Source organism: Bacillus rossius, chromosome 2 (assembly GCF_032445375.1).
Source record: "Bacillus rossius redtenbacheri isolate Brsri chromosome 2, Brsri_v3, whole genome shotgun sequence".
Taxonomy (NCBI): domain Eukaryota; kingdom Metazoa; phylum Arthropoda; class Insecta; order Phasmatodea; family Bacillidae; genus Bacillus; species Bacillus rossius.
Window position 1 is genome coordinate 79,085,778 of NC_086331.1, and position 19,822 is coordinate 79,105,599.

The 19,822-nt window shown below is 36.0% G+C and overlaps 1 protein-coding gene across 4 annotated transcripts in view; it reads left to right on the forward strand.

Moving 5' to 3' along the window:
* LOC134529395 (mucolipin-3-like) overlaps positions 1-19,822 on the forward strand; it is a 167,406-nt gene that overhangs the window by 110,105 nt on the left and 37,479 nt on the right. For all 4 annotated transcript variants that reach the window (XM_063363416.1, XM_063363418.1, XM_063363417.1 and 1 more), the window contains exon 11: positions 13,115-13,321. In XM_063363416.1, the coding sequence (XP_063219486.1) occupies positions 13,115-13,321 (207 nt within the window). The remainder of the gene's footprint in view (positions 1-13,114; positions 13,322-19,822) is intronic.

The following is a 19,822-nucleotide window of genomic DNA, read 5'->3' on the forward strand; positions in this document are numbered from 1 at the left end:
ATTGACGATTGTTTGCATTTAATGGATATGGACTGGATCGCAACACTAATTTAATGTTTCAAGTTAATAAACACTGTCAGGAAGCAAGCAAGGCAATATGAGAACATTATCTTTTGGTTGAATGTAGCGAAAGGGAAAAACAGTCACCTTTCTTGCCACGATCTTGTTCGCAGATAACGCAGGTATAAGTCCACACAATGACAACCCTCCCATTATTCCGCCCCCCTCGCTGAAACGCCCTCTCCCCCCTCCACCGCGGCGCAGGCGACAGGCTCAGGTATATCGCCACGCCCAACCACTGGCATTAGCACGTGGCCAGTGGCCCACCGCGCTAAACATTTTTACTAGGGAGGCCCCTTAACGACCTATTATCCGGGGTCACTACAAAATAAGTGTCTGAACCACAGCACAATATTATACACCTTTTTCCCCCCCTTCCAGCTATTGCATTTTATTTTTCTACCTCGCGCGGCAAGATATTGTTTCTTGTTAATTCCGCCTATTAAAATTAGGATGCACTTTACAGTCATAACTACGAGTATGGGATACTACGAGACCTTCGAAGTTACGAGAGTTTTGAAATGCACCGTCAGTTTGACTACGTAAATAGTAATCCTAAACTAATCTGGTTATTACGAGTGCTTCCTTGTTGGCTGTTTCGTAAGAAAGAGTGATTTAAATGGCATCTTCAAACAAGGAAAAATACCGTTAGTTGGAAGGATAAAAAGGTTCACGCAATAAACAAAGGCTGCAAAGAGAGAGAGGGCCGTGGCTATGCTGGCGCCGGGGCTGTAGACCATGACTCGCACCTAGCTGTCCAGAAAGAATGATGGCTGTTGTTGGGTGGGGGTTTTTTGGGTGAGGAAGGGGTGTCTGGTGGCGACAAACATGCTCCCTTTCTCTCTCTGTCTCTCTCTCGCTCGGCATTTTCAAGAAGCCCTCCCCTTCCCATTGTGTTACTGGCTGCTTCGGCCGGTAGAGGGGAAATTCCTAAACCCCCCCCCCCCCCCCGTGTATGTACGTGTGTGCCACACTGTCTGATCTACTAGCAAACTGCAAAAGTTTTTCTTCACTTTAATTAATGTCTCGCACGGTTTTGGATTACAATTTCATATTCCTGTGCTAATTTCGCGGCAGTTTCTCCTTTTCTTAACCTGTCCACAACTTCTAAGCTATTGTCAGCACTTTACGTTTCCTTTTACCAGACATGATTACAAAAACAAATGTGCCTGGGAGAACTGATGTAAATAACTGCGTGAAAAATGCCTCTTCCAGCCGTCCGGAGTGTGGGAAGGTAAAAGAGGTAGAGGGACCTTTCTTTTTTTTTTTTTTAGCGTGGCGGGGCGCTTTGAAAAGAACGCTTGAAAAGAAAAAGAAAAAAAAGGGGGGGGGGGGGAAGTTGAGCCGGAAGCAACAGTCAAGGCATTCCTTTTTGGTTTAAAGTGTGACAAATTGACGGGTGAAGGTGGCGGGGGAACGAGGGTCTGAAGGGTCAGCAGTAAAAAAAAAAAAAAAAAAAAACCTCAGCGCAGTCGCGGCATAGCTACACCCCGTCATTTTTTTTTACAACTTCATAAAAAAAATCAAGCACGGATAACCCGAAAACCGGATAATCCAGGCCCGGATAATCGCGAGTTTACTGTACTTGGAAAAAAGTTCAAAACGCCAGAATCATCTGTAAGTGTATCAAGAGGTATGTGAGGCAAAGTCACACAAAATCTTGAAATATGTTAGCACACGTTAGCTCTCTCTCCTAGATTCAGTTGACAGAGTGCTGGAATAATGGGAGGCACTAAAGCTATTATTTTGTAGTGATCCTGAAAAGAGTCTTCAACTTCACAGTATGAAAATGTAAAAACTCTAATGCAGGATCCACTTACGAAACTTTACTGTTATTTTCTTAGCAGTTCACTTCCTGTTTTCAACCAAATAAATTTATTTCTCCAACAGGATGCTCCTGTGATACATGTATTGTGGAGAAAACATTTTGGTTTATTGACAATTTGCTTGTTTGCTTTATCATTATCATTTATCATTATCATAAATGAAAACTGTAGTGTGCATTTGAAATTGCTGCAATTTGTAACAAGATATGCTAGTGTGTATTTAATTAATTTTTATTTGTTATTTGTGTAGAGCCATAAAACAAAACACAGACTGCAGGTCATTGAAAGGGATGCTATAATGTAAAGTGACATTTAAAATGTATTATGTTATTTAACGAACTTCCGTATGTATATAATGAAGAAAATACAGCAGGGTGCTAAAATGTGAGTAATCTCTTTCTATAATATTATATTATTTCATCAAAAGTATGTTTTTTTTTTTGTAATTGTAAATATCAGGGAAATTTTGAATTTATAATCAGGGAAATCAGGGAAAAATCAGGGAATATTTTTGGTGACTGTGAGTGGCCACCATGTTTGAGGAGCAATTTAATAATATATTTTTGTACAAGTGCTCCTCGGTAAGGATGGCGAGTGTCATTTTTCATGTAATTATCTTTTCAATAAGTATTTTAACAGTGTGCGAAACAGAGTCAAGTGTTTTTGTCCTGAATCAGGAATATCATTTCTATTAGTTTCTTAACCACATACTTGGATGGCATCTGGTCTAGGAGTCTCTCCCTTAAATAGCGACCACAGAATCCGGCTTTACTATTTGATTCATTCCCCCTGGTTTTTTTAATGTCTGTTATAAATTCTAATAAATAAATGAATACAATCTTTGTGCTTCTGAAAACAGACCGCCCGTGTTCCCTAAAACCCAGTGGTTGTGTTCATAGAACACTTAACCATAAAAATATGACTAAGAGTGTTTATCTATACAGTGAATTGTTTGCTTGCATGTGTTATTTACATTGTGTGCTGACTGTTGATGTAGTAGTTAAATCAATATATTTTTTTTATTTCTTTCGAACGGTACCCGACATGTTTACACAAAAGATTGATAATGTCATTTTGTGTAGGTACTCTTGTTCAATAGCACTACAGATCTCAAAACCATAGGTGTTAAATATTTGAAATTAAATCCATGCTTAAAAACATTTCTACCGTGTCCTAAATCTGTTTTGTAAAATCACTCGTTTCGAACAACAAGAGGGAATGCTTGGTTCTTACATGATCTTGTCAAGATCAATATCGTACAGTGAGAATATTTGAAATGCCCTCAATGTTTTTTCACATTAGGTATAGCTGTCTTTTAGTCATGAAAAACAAAATGGTCTGTAGGGTGAAGCAAAGTTTCATGATCACTTAAAATGCTTTAATAATAACCAGGAAGCACTACTGCTGTGTCAAGTTTGTGCAGTTCTTTTTAAATTCCACTAAAAATTATGTGTGTCATAATTAATGTAAGAGTAACCTGGTATAGCAGGGTGGCCACCAAACCGGGAAAACGGGAAAAACCGGGAAAATGTCGGGAATTTGAAAGGGCCCGGGTAAAACCGGGAAACTGTCTGGAATTTTACTTCTTTCCTGGACAAATGCTGCGGTGTAAATGCGCACAACTTATATAAGACGTACATCGCGGCGTCTGATAATCACGCGGCAAATCTATACAGTGTCATGTTGGCAGCGGCTGTAGTGTTCCCAGGCGTGTCATGTTTCTTCTTTCCTCATAGACGCAATACGTCACTAAGAGGGGGAGGGGGAATATGAACCGCACTACGGCGTGCAATGCAGGATGTTGTTCTAATTTGTTCTGTTCAGTACAAGTCTTCGAGCGATGTTAGTCTTACGCTGTGCAGTTTGTTAGGAAGCCATTGAGGCAATGTCTACTAGGTATTCCTGTCGTTACAAGTCTGAGTATCCATGGGCTACTGAGGATGCGAAAGACAGAACTTGTGCGAGATGCAAGATATGCAATAAAAGTTTCAAGATCGATACGATGGGTAGGGGAGCATTTACAAGCCATGCCAAATCTAAAAATCACATTAGAGTTATAAATAACCAATCAAGAAACCTGCAAGTTACAGAATTTTTTTCCACTCAACCTCCTCAGGATGAAACCAACGCTTCCTGTAACAAAGAAGTCCTACGTTTGCACTTTTATTACTTTAATTTATACTAGAAGCTTCCAACGGTTTAGCGGTGTTATAAACTACAACGTCTTGTAATACATCGCCTATCAATAAACTGTCAAATATGTCCAGTAACTAACAACACTGCTTTTTTTTACGAATATTCACAGCTGTGTGTTGAGGCTAGCCGATAAACCTTCCGCATTAACGCACCTTAACGTCGGTAATGCTATGTTCACTTAAAATTTGTAAAATAATAATACTAAATGTATAATAATTATGTACACCAGAACCCCGATTTCACAAACACCGGATTTAACTAAGCAGTGATTTTACGAATACATTCTCGGGAACCGTCAAAAAATTGGACATTTTGACCAAAATGTGAAAATCAGAAAAAAAATATTTAAAAAATGCAATGAAAGATCATTAAAATCTTTTAATTTTAACACACAGCGTATTTTTGTGTTGGCTTTAACACTTCCAATAATGTTCATGTAAGAATAACAAAAAAAAAAATGGGACATTTCCTTTAAAAATATGGCAGCGGTAGGTTACGCACCGCGAGTGGGCGCACACTAAGCTCGCCCGGCTGGCTGGCGGCAGCGGCTTCATGACGCCCTCCCCTCTGTCACATTCTTCAAGGCTAGCTCACACAAACCATCTAGTGTCCTCCCTTATAACACCCCAACATCCCTCCCCTTTGAAAAACCTTCAGTGAGAAACTGCTCTTTTAACCCTCCTTTCGCCCGTAAAATTTGGCTACTGTGAATAGGGTACTGAAGAGTTGTGGGAAGGGGGGGGGGGGGGACCAAGTTAGAGTTCAGTCATCTCTGGCAAGGAATTTACAAGCTTTCAAACTTAAATATTAATGAATTTTAATAGCAGTGGTCCTATGAAAAGGGAATATACCGAATAAAAGCATGTTGGACCTCCTGCGGTCACCAAACAAAGCATAAACACGGCCCAATGTGTGGTGCAACTGCTACATCGCTTCGTTATTGCTCGCGTGAGAGGCGAGACGTGGAATGTTAAAAGAAAGAAAGGGAGAAATGCGGGGGATGACAGAAGGCAGCCAGTGTGTTTCCTGCGTGGGGAATAAGTGGCGTAGCCCTTTTTTTTATGCTGGGTGAAGCGACCTTTTTCTATCAACCCACGGGAAAAGATAATTGCTTGAGCTGTCAAAATAAACATCGCTGCGACAGTTAAGACAAGACGCGGGCGAGCATCCGGTAGGTCGCTGTGTATATCTACTGGAAAAACATATCTCAATTCATGATAATAAGATTCCTTATAACTTACAGCCTGATGTTTTCAGTCTGATCCATGCAAGTTATTTAGCCACGTTTTGAATGAAAACAACCACCAGCCGGCCAGTGTTGTGCTCTATTTAATATGCACAAAATATACCAGATATATTTGGTTAAAAAAAAAAAAAAAACTAGCTGAAAAGACTCTCATGGGACTTGAGACAAAAAAAGTCAAAATAATGAGTGATGCCGTAAACAAAAAAAGTCAAAATAATGAGTGATGCCGTAAAACAGACAGCTCTCATAGACGAAGAAATTTGAAACGCAAAATAAGGTTAAAGTTATGTGGCAAATATAAACTTAGTAAACTGTCACCAGTGGTGCAACAACAGGGGGGGGGGGGGGGGGGCCAAGGGTATTTTGCCCCCCCCCCTCCCCTCTGAAACCTTGAAGTGTGGGCAAACAGGGGCAAAGAAAGTGCTGTGTAATCAATTTTTAGATAATAAAACTGCTTAAATAGCACCATTTTCCACCTTGAAATACAAATTTTCCCTGGGCAGGGCCCCCGGACCCCCCACTTCATTAGGGGGGATCGATGATTCTTTATAAAAAGGTATATTCCCCCTTCCCTTTGGAAATTTAGTTGTTGCGCCCCTGACTGTCACCTGTTTTTTTAGTTAGGTATGTATCACATTTTGTGCATTTTTGTTTTACTATATTTAGTACTATAAAGTTCCTGTGTTTTAAAATGTGTGCTTTGTATCATGTATTACATAAATAAAAACATGTAATTTTGTATATATTGCAAAACCTGGAAAATCTTGAAAAAACCTGGAAAAACCTGGAAAAAACCTGGAATTTTGTATCACAAATGTAGTGGCCACCCTGTATAGGAAAACAAACATGCTGAAATTTTTTTCGGGCCTGGCTGAGCCATATTCATGTTATTCCAACAAGGGTAGATTTTTATTTTCCTCACTGCAGCCATCAAAGAACAAACGAACAGTGTTAATACATGTCACATCTGTAGTGATCAATCTATTTACTATAGAATAGGCAATTAGATTTGAAGTGTTTTTCTTTGATTTGATTTTGTGGATCATAAAATTGGCAGTTCATAAAATGATATACTTACATTTGGCGGCTACAGAAACTACCTTGGTCACAAAGTTTTAATGTCATCAAATATTTTTTTACAATGAAATGAGAAAGCTATACCTCCTTCTTTTTCTTCTCTTAAGTAGTTGATAGAATGCATTTGCTCATACCTTATAGGCCCTCTTTTCTATGATCAACTCATTTAACTCTTTGGATCTGCCACATAACCGAAATAATGCTTTGATTGGATAATTTAGCTGTAGACAGTTTGAGCACATGACTGATGCTGATATCTAAAATTTGACCTTGACCAGGGCTAGGCCCTTCTTTAAGCCTGATATGCCTTGCCTGCTCCATGCCTCTTCTTCCAACATCACCCTCCAATCAAACCACCCGCCAACGTTTGCGTGTGTTAGTCCGCCCCGCAAGATGTACACTAATAGCCAAAGCCACTTACACCCCTAATTTCTTAATTTTACTAATTGTCATTTTTTATATATATCCTTTGTTTCAATCCCCTCCAAGTGTTTATTTTTCCAGGCATGCCCAGGGTGGCCACAGACCGGTAAAACCGGGAAAAGTCAAGGATTTTAGAAATGGTCAGGGAAAATCGGGAAAAGTCAGGGAATCGCCTGAGAGGTCAGGGAAAATTTTCTCTTCTACCGTGCGTTATTAACTTTGAATATGCCATGTTATGTTAGAATGTGTACTGTAAACCAGTTCTTACGTGCTGTTCTCGTTCGACAGTACGAAAACAATGGCTTGCGTGCAACATGAATAACCATCGTAGATCTCTTTTTACATACTAAATGTTGCACACCAGTACCATAATAATTTGGTGTGTATGGTTTTTCTGCTCTCGGTGTTGCCAACAAATGTAATGCGTACCGGTAATCCAGCTCTTACATGCTGTTGTCGTTCGACAATACGAAAACAATGGCTTGCGTGCAACATGAATAACTATCGTAGATCTCTTTTTACATGCTGAATGTCGCACACCAGTACCATAATAATTTGGTGTGTATGGTTTTTCTGCTCTCGGTTTTGCCAACAAATGTACTTGTTTTTGAGCACATTCTAAGAAATCTACAAAATCAAATGGCTACTTTGTTTGGCAGCATATTTTCAGTTCTTATTTTCGCTTATATCATGCATATTATTTCGTAGGGATTTTTCTAAAATAAAAGGTTTAATAATTGACGTGTTAAAACATTGCAATGAAAATCAAAAGCAAATGAAAAGCCGGTGGTGGGGTAAATTTGACGTTATTTCTTTCGGTTTCGGCTGGGATCGCCATATTGGCTTATTTGCCTTTGTGTACACTTGTAAAGTACCTATTGCTGGTGTTGCGGAAATTATTACGACGGAGTTGTAGGGGTAGTGTTCGTTAGACGTAGTGATTGAAGTGATTATTACTGCAGTGAGCTACTTCTTAGGAATCGTAAATGGGGATTATGAAACGTCTAACATGGCTGGCTAGCTGTTCAGAGAGTTAGCTAACCTATTTTTATACAGACGTGACAGACGTTCGATTTGTTTGTTTACATGTGAAAAGATTGCGTAAAATTTTGTGTTTCAGTATTTAAAGTGTGACGAAATTTTCGTAGTTTAGAAATTACAATTTAACGAAAGTTCGTTAACAGTTTCATGGTAAGTTGCGAATAATTTGAGACCCTGAAACATGGTATTTCCAAAAAAGACTTCAAATTTCAAAGTTGATTGGCTTCAAGATGAGAGATTTTGTTTGTGGTTGGAACGACCTAAAACCGGAAGTAATAATCATGCTCGTTGTTCGCTGTGTCAGAAAACATTCTCCCTCAGCAACATGGGAAAACGTGCACTCACAAGTCACATGAATGGTGAAAAACACGGGCAAGCAGAAGAATATTCCAAACGTAGCAGTTGTAACTTGGGCATGTACTTTTCTTGTAAGCCAAAGCCTTCTACTAGTGCCAGTGGTAATTCTGATTCACAGTCATCCTCCATGTTGTATACTACTACTATTATTTCTGATTACTGTTCTTGGTAACCAGTCGGGGGTTGTCAGTAAAATGCAACCTGAAAAAAATTGTGAACAGTCAGTTGTGGAATCTACAGCTCTTTGCAAAATGCCACTGTCTGGGATAAACACGTTTGTTTTAAATGAGGAGGTGACTGGGGCTGAAGTTTTGTGGTGCATGCAAACAGTTTGATTACATAAGTCTTTGCCTTGTGCAGCAAGTGATGTGACTGTGATGCAAATGATGTTCCCCGACTCATCAGTTGCCAAAAAAAATGCAACTGCAAAGAACAAAAATTGGGTACATTATATTACATGGCATAGCCCCTTATTTCCATAATGAATTAGTGAAAGACATATTCCAGTGTACTGAAATAGTTAATTTTTTATGGTTTTTATTACTGTTGAAATTTTTATGCCAAAGAATCGTAACAAAACTGCTAACAGAGATCCTATATTTCTCGTTTTAAAATATATTTATAAAATTGCAATCATGGTTGTGTAAATTAAAAAAAATTGTAGTCAGGGAATTTTTTTGCACAGTCTGGGAAAACCTGGAAAAGTCAGGGAATTTCATTTCTAAATTTCTGTGGCCACCCTGATGCCATAAGTATGGAGCACTTCGGATCACACCCTCACACAAGCAGTTTACATTCAAACTTAAATTATAACTATATGAAATTACAAGTAAAAATAATACATAATAATTATTTGTAAATTAGTAATAGAGATGTGAAGGGTTGTAAAGTGTTGTCTTGTTTCGTAACGTAATTCTAAATGACCTAACGGTAACGCCACTGCTTCCTGCCGCCATGACACCTGGACCACAGACCAGTCTCTCTCTATTGTTGCCCGGAGTAGGACGCCCTCCGCACCTCATCAATTTCACTGTATGTATTAACTTGATCCGGTAGCATCCGCTGTGCTTCGTTAATTTTGAAACCTTATTCTTAATCTTTGAGGCTTACTCCGGGTGGTAGACCATTTAGCTAAGTTATTTAAGTTCTTTAAAGACATTTTAAACAAAACAACACAAATCATACTTTATACCAGGTTACATGGTGCCCTGGTCCCCATGTAAGCCGGAGGAATTGCCGTTGGTATGTTTTTACAGTTTCATTAAGTTTAAAGTTGATACTAATTGTCAATTTGAGTAACAACTTGTGAATAAAACCTCCACCAGAGACAGTTCACACTTTGTTCTTTGTCCACATGTGTTCCCTACCTTGGGACCGGGGCGTGTGGGATATCCAAAAAGCCCACCCACGACCATCGTTTGGTAGCGTGAAAGCCACTCAGAACAGGCTAGTGGGGTCTATTTATAGGCATAAAGGGGGAATTAAGCCTAGCCTCACACTGGCCATGTCACGGCTCAAAGGAGTCTCTCTCTGGGTCCACGTGCCCATCCAGTTAACATCCTAGTCCACGTCCAGCCATCCACCTAACGAATAGCGTAAATTCTCAGCGGTAGAAAAACTTAAATTTAAGTCCTGAACAAATATTGTTCTAAAAATTTCATACTTACTTTAATATCAACATTAACATAAATATATTTGCCAGAGTTTCTTGACAGTGACTCTCCAAGGAAAAATTATTTTGTGAAATCTTATACCTACAGTAATAAGTAAGTGACTGTATTTAAGTCTTAACCAAAATCTTTTTTTATAGTATTTATGTGAAGACGTATCACCTCTATTTTTAACAGGAGCAACCCCCTGTTAGGAATATTTTTGTTAACTGTTTGAGTTTGTCTTTTTATACCAAGAACAAAATGTCAAATTTGTACCTTTTTTTACATCCTGGACGAATAAGATATTGCACAGAATATTTGTGTCTCTGCTGTTACCGAAAGATGTCATAAACACACACACTTTCATTTGTAAGAATCTGGACAAAGCACATTTTCATACAATTTATTTGTAGTTTTGTGTCTGCCATTACGTGAAGGTGGGACAAAGTGATTTCTGGAACATGCAAAACAAATGTGGACAAAATTTTATATGGAAATGAAACATTTACCGACAAACTGGTTTGTGAATTGTTAACAAAATTTTGACATCCCTTTACTATGACACAAAATTTTATTTCATAGAGTTCAGGTGGGAAATAAGTTAGAACTGAACTCAAATAATATTATCATGACATTAGCTAATTTTTATATATTTATGCACAAGGTGGTGGTTGGAGTTGGCCAACTCATTTGTTTTAATATAGGTTATTTACTATGTGGCGCAAGTCATAATTTTGATTCTTGAAATTGTTAGTTTAAAATTCTTGAGTTTAGTTAGTTAAAGCCTTTTGGAGTCCAAGTTAAAATATTTGCAAAAAAAATTAGTTGTCTGTAAAGTCGGTTTACGGACGATAGTTTAACGTGACAACGTCATAACAAAACATTGATGAAATGATTGCATACTTTTATGAATAAAATTTAATCATTTTTATTGAATTATCACTATTTTGTATGGATACAAAGAAGGAGTGAAATGAAATCTACAATTTAATTGATAAATTTACTTTTATTTGCACTCATTAATTCAAATATGTTTATTACTTTAATGAAGAGATTATTTTAACTATAACTTTTATACATGTTTGATATTTAACTTCAATATCATCGAGAATGTTTTACGCTTTTCCGCAATTACACATTTAACGACGAAATTAAACGTAGAATTTAATAAAAATGCCCTTGCAGTTAATAAAAAAGTATTAGTAAGTTTCAGAAAGAATTTCGGCTTTAATCTCCAACCCAGACGCTCATGGTGCGCTGGGGCCGAGATTAAAATTCGTCGAGAATATTTTACGTTTTTATGTCTTCCAATGCTCAAAATGATATGCAATTGTGGCCCCGGGCACAAAATTTGACTTATAATTCATTAATAATAACGGCCCTCGTGATAAACAAAGGAAAATATGTATTAACGAGTGCCTGGTTGCCGCGGAAGCAGCTAGATAGCGCGATTCGTTCGGTTCACGTCCGTCACCATAGACGGTAACACCGTAGGGGAATAATATTATTTTGTTTTTATAATACGATTTTATAACAAATACGCATCCCAAATACACCAAACTTATTTATAATGTGTTACAATATTTTTTAAAACATTGTGCAAAAGATCCCAGGTGTAATATGAATTATTATGTGTAACTGTAAAACACCATTGTTCGTACAAAAACGTATTTCAAAATTCAACATTACTTTTAAATAACCGTACCGATTGTGCTGAAAATCGGTGGATGATCGTTAAATTACATAATATTAATAATTCAAATGACGAAAATATGATTGAAAAGTCAAATCGATGGTTGTTCCAATCGAGTGGAAGAGAGATGCGGCGCAAGCGTACAATGAGCATAATGGGACACATTGTAGTGGGACAATGTGCGTTACGGGACACTTTTTCGTGCGTGCAGCCGGCGTTCATCGATTTATTAGACGTCACGTCAAAAAAATTCTTATATTGAGGATAACAAAATATTCTTGGCATCTTTGCAGTTGTAAGGTGATTGTGAAGGTAATGTGTGACATTTGATGGGTATTGTTAGTCCAGGATTTGCAGAATTTGTATGCATGTATATGTCAGTTACGTCCTTACATTTTTACTTGTCCTTGCTACAGCTAGGCTCAGGGTAAATTCACAAGAGTGTGGTTGCAAGATCAGACAAATGAAACAACAGTTGAATTCAAAAATAGCTGTTCGTTAAACTTGGCTGCTGGAGGTTAAATTAATGCTTAACTTAACAGTGTTATTACTCATTTACCTTTAAGATTCTATTGAAAATCACGAACGGACTTATGATTCAGTAAATCAAACTTTCTCGTGCCCTCCTAAGGCTGATAAAATTCCCTGGGGTTGGCGTTAATGCTTCAGGCCCCAGAACTGAATCAAATACCAAACAGTGCTGACCCTTCAAAGATTGGACATGTCAGTACTACTCCGAGGCAGTATTAAGATTCCTCTTTTACCTTCACACATTGTATCTTGAGGAGACATGTTCAGTTACCCAGAGCTCACGTGGTCCATCAACCAACACTCATCAAAAATCCTAAGCCCTACCCCTGAAGCCAAATTTCACATTTGTGGGCAGAGTTTTATTGTGTTCTCTTTGGATTTTTATACTGTTTTACATGAAGTTCCTACATCAGAAATAATATTTGAATAATATTTTGGAAAAATGTTTAATAATTAATATTTGACAATCCAACAAAAACTGCTTTTCCATCGGCTAGAAGGGAAGAAAGAGATGGCTCAATCACTTGGCTGGAACGGTTGGCTCCGGCAGTCCTCGAGTGCAGCCCAGCAGAAGGTTCTTTGACAACAGATACTTGTCCCGCCACTGCCTCTTTATAAGTTTCCAGTTTGGCCCTGCTTTAGTGCAGGGTTTTAAATACTGAATATTTAACGTAAAATCTTTAATTAAAACATTTATTATGAACTCACTGATACCTTAAATACATTTATAATATTTAATAAAATTAATGAAATGGGCCTATAAGAATGTCTATATAACATAGCACACACAAGTCTGTAGGTTATATAGTAATAGCTGTGTGACCAGAGGATACTGGATCAGCAAATCATTTTAACCAATTGACCAATTAAATTAATTCTGAAAGTCTTGAGTTTTGGGTATACGCGTTCTAAGTTTTAAAGAATATATAATAAATATAGGTGCAACCTTTATTCACAGAACTATTGTTGTATAGTTTGGAGAAGCATTTTGACAACTTGTTTCTATTTGCAGTTTCGCTCACTGGCCAGCACATCGGAGTGCTTGTTCTCACTCATTAATGGAGATGACATGTTTGCCACTTTCTCCATTATGTCAAGCAAGTCTTCCATGCTCTGGTGGTACAGTAGGATATACCTGTATGGCTTTATCAGTCTCTATATATATGTGGTCCTAAGTTTGTTTATCTCTGTCATCATGGATGCCTACGAAACAATAAAGGTAGGTTAACTTTTATTCTATATAGTCATCAACTTGAATGTAGTTAACATCAATATTAATATGTTGTGACCCCAAAAAATGGTGATGCATGAAACTGCAAAATAAAACAAATTTGGCTGTTTTAATTTTTTTTCATATTTTATAATATTTGTTGAAAATCAATATTTGGCACAAAATACAACTTATTTACATTTTGTTGATTGATGCTATTTCGGAAATAATAATGCTGCACATCGTTTATTTCTAACTTGAGAAAAAAAATTCCTAGCAGAGAATTTTTATATCTTAAATGACTGTTTTTTTTTTACTTCAGCACCAATCAACAGTACCAATGTATGAGCTGTAAGTTGCAACACAAAAGAAATATTATTTTTTGAAGTTATACTTCTTTCGGCATGTTGAGGGTGAAATTTTATTAAGCAGCAGAAATGCATTGAAGTGGACAGAAATTTAAATGATAAAATATAAAGCGCATCCATGTTTTTGCTTTACGCACGTGCCGAAGTTGTGCAGATAGCCAACCGTGTGTGGCAGCATTAACCTGTATATGTTTTATTATTTGATTTACTGTAGAACCCTGTTATAACAATTTTCAAGGGAGCAAAAGGAAAAGAAAAAAAACAGCAGGAAATATTTTTTGAATTTTTTACCAGTGTACTCATCAAGCTATGTACATAAATTTAATGTTAAAACCAATGATGGCAACAGTCAATGCTTGAATTTGCTTAACCAAGCCAATAACATTTCTTCAACTTCTTTGTACTTCCAGCTTCTATTTTAATTCTCTTTAAAGGGACACTGCCACATTTCTGTAAAATGTGTCACAATTTGTGATGATGATGTTAAGGGTGGAAATGCCTTTGTCTAATTCCTTCACCCCTTGAACTTGGTTGTTTTTTATTATTATTAGGATTCCTATCAATGAATGAAATAGATTCAGTTCTATCAGCAATATGAAATGCTTTTTTTTTTCTATCATCGCAGAATAGTTGGCAAACTAGCATATTCTAGAACTACGTATGTACATCTGAAATCACACCAGAATATTCTAAAAAAATGAACAATGAAATAAAGTTAAATCAAGTTTCAGTGGACCTTTACATTATCTAGCATATTACTTCGGTTTATAAGCTGCATTTCTTATGGGAACGTGTTACATGTTAACTTAAATCTATGACCAAAAAAAATAACTAAACGTGGCCGGTATTCGAACCTGCAACCTCTTGCACCTTAAGCTGGTGTTCTCCCGAGTACACAATGATAGCCAACTTCAGTATGCTTATAAAATTACATTTATTAAATGTAAAATTGAACATACATAAATACAACAAACAACAAAGTAAAATACCAGCTGAAATTTAGAATTTAACACTTTGTTGAATCTGTATGGGAAAATAGCTCTCGCCTCTTAAGTTTGAAGCAACACTTTGTAGTGCTCAGTTGCAAAAATATCCGTTAAATTTTACATTTTCAATTTGCATTGATTTTTGCATACCCCTCTTCCTCATTGCTGATATTACTTGCTTTTCTAGTTTTTACTCCATATCTTGTTCACAGCTTTCACCTGTTTGTTTCATTTCCATGGACAAGAAGCCCAAGGTTTGCCTAGAATTTGTTTACCCATTAATACCTCAGTGAGCAAATTTAATACCTAAAACCAAAATTGCATTTATTTCCACAAACTTCACTTAAATTCACTTTACTTCTTCTTCTTCTTCTTCTTCTTCTTCTTCTTCTTCTTCTCCTTCTTCTTCTTCCCCCTACTGATGCTCACTCTGTCCCTTGAACCTTGACAAGTTTATTATTTTTTATTTGTGGGACTAATCTTTAAGGTCAGACTCCAGCCTGCTGCTGCCCGAGGGAAAGACACAATTCCACACAGCATAATGGCCAGTTTTGAATAGCATGTCTGTAAATTTCAGTTAGTACGAAATAGCCACACCTCAAAAAAAGTTCGGGAAATGTTGCAATGAAGTCTGTTTCAACTCTGTAAACAACAGATGTACTGTGGCATACAGAGGAAGAGATGCGCTCGCAGGTCAGACTACGCTATCGGCTGTTTTACAAACATCAGCTATGGCAAGTTAAGTTGTGGCTATGGAGTGTGAAGGACCAAGTGTTTTTAAGTCCGCGCATATACCGCCAGGTCATACTGTTGTTGCCCGGCCACAGACCGGGCAGTGATGAACTTCAGTTTAGCCAGTGGCAGGGAACTCGCACGCACAAACACAAACCATGTAACTGCACGTGCGTAAGCACTTAAAGTCGAAATCACATTGGAATAATGGCTTCCAAATGAGAGCGTAATGCATCATGTTATAGTATTTGAGACCAAACTATAAGTATTACGACGTGCAGAATGTAAGGAAGACCACACTTATGTTAGTCGCACTTAAGTTTTATGCAAGGCAACTGTGCGCACAATGGTAATTAAAATGTAATTATCCGGACAGTAATATCGGTTTCACTGTCAGTAAAGGATGGTTTGGAAAGGTACGCGACATGAGTTAAAGGTCACGCCCGAGCGGGAAAGTCAGCCAGCTTACTGACGATAAAGTACATAACCACGTATCTCCCATTACGTGGTGTCATATTTGTCATACAAAGTGCGATGGGAGGCATATAAAGATAAATGGTGTGAATTATTTATAGTTGAGTGTTATTTAATGCATTTATATTATGTAAAGTATATTTTCCTCCACAATTTTGGAACACATTAAATAAATTATCCTTCCTATTTATGGAAACTAATGCTTCAGAATACGTGATTTGGAATAACACGAGCATTTTTAGGAAAGAATTAGTCTTGCTAAGTGAGGGATAGGTGTATTGTGCTTTGTCTCATTTCAAATGGAATGTTTTTAATTTTATGGCATTTACACTGTGAGATGAGAAAATGTTTTCAAAAACTAAATGATAGTCAAATGTGGAAGTGGACCATGGGCCTGCCAATTTATGGCATTAAAAACCATACCTGCACAATAATGAAACAGATACAAAATTGTTCAATATTCATTGCTGTATGGAATGCATTTTAAAGTAAAATCAACTTAGCTAAAAATAATATATTTAATTCCAGCCATAGATTTTGCTCTTTCCCCCAACCACACAAAATCACGGCGTGAATACTTCCAGCATCCTTAAATGAAACACAAATATTTATATGATGTTAAAATTTGTAGCCATTTTCTATGCTTAGACTATCATAATTATGAAGAAATTTGTAAAATATCTAATGCTATTAATAAAAAAGTAATTATTTTTAAAGCAATTAGATCTGATTTATTTATTAGTTGCAAAAATACTAAGAAATGACAACTATTAAGCAATGGATCTGTTGTTATTTTTATTAATATAGCAGATGAAAATTTTAAACCTGTAAAACCTGGAAACCATGATTGCACCTATCAGATTTTGTTTATAATTTTATCCATGTTTGCCAAAGTTATATATAAGATATAGTAAAATGCAATTCAAAATAAATTACTTCATACATGCATAAATTCATGCATACATGCATAACAAGCAATTAGACAAATCTACCAACATGGTTAGCACATTTAAAGTATAAAACAGTTTTACCTCTAATTAGTTTGGCTTTGCTCTGCTAGAGCCACAGGCTAATTTTTTCTTTCACTTGAGCTCAGGAAAATTTGTGAGGTGTAAGGACAGCAGCTGCAAAAACCAATAATTACTAACCATAATGTCATCAGTATTCACATAAACCTAAGCTTTTATTAAAAATCTTCAACCTCTTTTGGTTAAGTGAAAGCACAGATTCAAATAAAATGCAAATCTACTTAAGCTATGTACAGGTAGCATTAGTGAAAAGTGAGAAAACACATCATATTGTATTAAAAATTTTTTTGAAAAGATTTCAATGACTGTAGTCTTGTGTGTTCAGTAGTAGAAAATGATTGAGTGGAATCCTGTCATAATCTATTAAATAAGGAGACCCAAGATTTTCTACTTTATATACTGTATGAGTAATTACTTTTCAAGTGTAAATTCCTGATGAAAATAAGGTTTGCAAAGTAAGTGTGGCTCAAGTTAACAAATAAAAAAAATTTACAATGGCATATTTCTGATTTCCCAAATGATATTTTCAAAGTGGATTTTTTCGGTAATTTTTCCAGAGTATGAAAAGGCTCTAGCCGGTTTGCCAGCAAATATTCTCCACATTATGTTTCGGACCACTGCTTTGTACTTCTTGCTCCAATGATAACAACAACTTTGATTTGAAACCACAGTGAATCAGAAGATATGTATCGAAATAATAAAACTTGCATTTGTAAATGCATAATCTAGGATTTTGCATACAGAGATGACACACTTAGATCGTATGGTGTATTTTATATGATTAAATAGCAGGTTTTTTTTTAATGTTTGTGTTTTTTCTTCTTAATGGCTTTTTTAAATTTTATAATCAATTTAAATTAAACAACATTTTACTGTGTTTACCTCTAGCACTTATATGATTTTCAATATAATCATTGCAATGTTATAATAAAATATTGTGAAATTGTTTGAACAGTTGGTCTTTTGCTTTCAACTAGATTATTCGTACTAAATTTTATAATCACTTCGAACTAAACAACTTTTCACTGGGCTTACCTCTAGCAATGCACCTTATTGATTACCTTAACTTGTATGATTTTTAATATCATTGCAATATTATGATAATTACACACATGGTTTTAATTAGTATGATCATTATGTTTGTGTTAAGGTATAGGTATTACAAATACTGTGAAATTGTATGGACGGTGGCTTAGGTTAGGTTAGCAACTGGAACATGTAATTCATAACGAACTATCAACACAAGATCAAAGTATTTTTGATGTGGCTAAGCTAACCTAACCAATCATTCACACACTTAAATTGTATTTTCAATATAGCTAACCTTACCAACAAGTCTAATGATTTTACAATAGTTTTAATATAGCCGTACCTAACTTTACAATTTGTTAAAATGGTAAACTACTAATAAAATAACACCGTGTTCTTAGAGGTAAAAAAAAAGCATTTTGGAGTTGATTATTTTTTTGTAAAAAAAAGAGGCTTTCCTTCCAAATCATCTATTGGTTTTATCTAATGTAGGTACCTAACTAAAAGTCATTAAAATGGTAAATTACTAGAAGTATAGCAATGACGCTGTTTCACAGAAAAGTTACCGATAAGTAAAAAAAACAGGTTTAGCACCCTTTTCATATTTTAGGAATTTTATTTACTACAAAGCTCCACTTATGTGGTGTTAATTATATAAGGTTAGCTAAATTAATATTATAAAATAATTTGAAAGGATGGTTTATAATTACATATTTTAAATATGGGTAGTTAACCTAACTGATTATTCACTCTATTTTGTAGGATTTTAATGTAGCTACCTTAACTGGTTTTTAATGTACCTAAACCATTAAAATGGTAAACTACCAGAAAATTGTTCAACATATCATAGTGCCATTTTACAAAATAATTAGAAAACATGACATGAAGTAAGAAAATGTTTCTATTTAATTTTTTTCCAAATGCACCTTTGTTCTTAACCCCCAAATAAATAAATAATAATTACTGCAGTTGATTCAAATAATACATATCAGCTTAAAAACCAGACCCCACTGTTAAAGTAAGTAGTTTATCATGCAAAAGTTCAATTTCATTACCAAAAATTCAATAATCATTTTTTGCACATCCTAAATTTTTTATATCTTCAAGTAAAAACTTAAGTGTCAAAATAAAATCCTATTACCATGTGAACAAAATTAATAAATGGTAGGTCACACAAATATTAATACAAATATTTATTCATAAAATAATTCATACAAAGAACAAATTAGTACAAATTTATACCACTTACCTTGTTCCCAAAACAAACTTCAGCAAAATGGTGCACAAATCTGGAAGTATATTTGGTGAAATCCAGAATGCAACACAGCTACAACACTGCAAGCCAAATTCAAGCCTTTGGTAAGCTTTTATAAAAAAAAGCTTGATCTTATGGCTCAAAGAAAGCTTGAATCAAGCTTAAGGTGTTAAGTTACACGGCAAGTCTAATTTAAGTCATGTGACAAGCTTGCCGCAAACTCTAATGCTATGTAGGTAATAAGCTTTTAAAGAAGTCACAACACCTCTTCTAACCTTCTCTGTCGCACTTCTACTGCAAACTTAACTAGCAGAGAGGGGCAAGGCTTGTGCTAGTGCATGTTCAAACAGGCAAAGTTCTGATGCTAGCTGATGCAATAATCAATTGTTTTAGTTTTGTCAACACACAGAAATCATTGTCCTATTTTTTTCATAATAAATAATGTTGGCTGCTCTGCCATCATGCTTGCTGAAGTTGGGCAGTTATTCCTGCACAGACACAACCAATTGTGCTAATTGGCATGCTACAAATACCTATGACCAACTCTGCTTGGAAAAGGAACATGTATATGTTCAATGGCAGCATGTGATAGCTGGTCATCCCCAAGTCAGATAATTACTGCTTTGCTTGAATGTTTT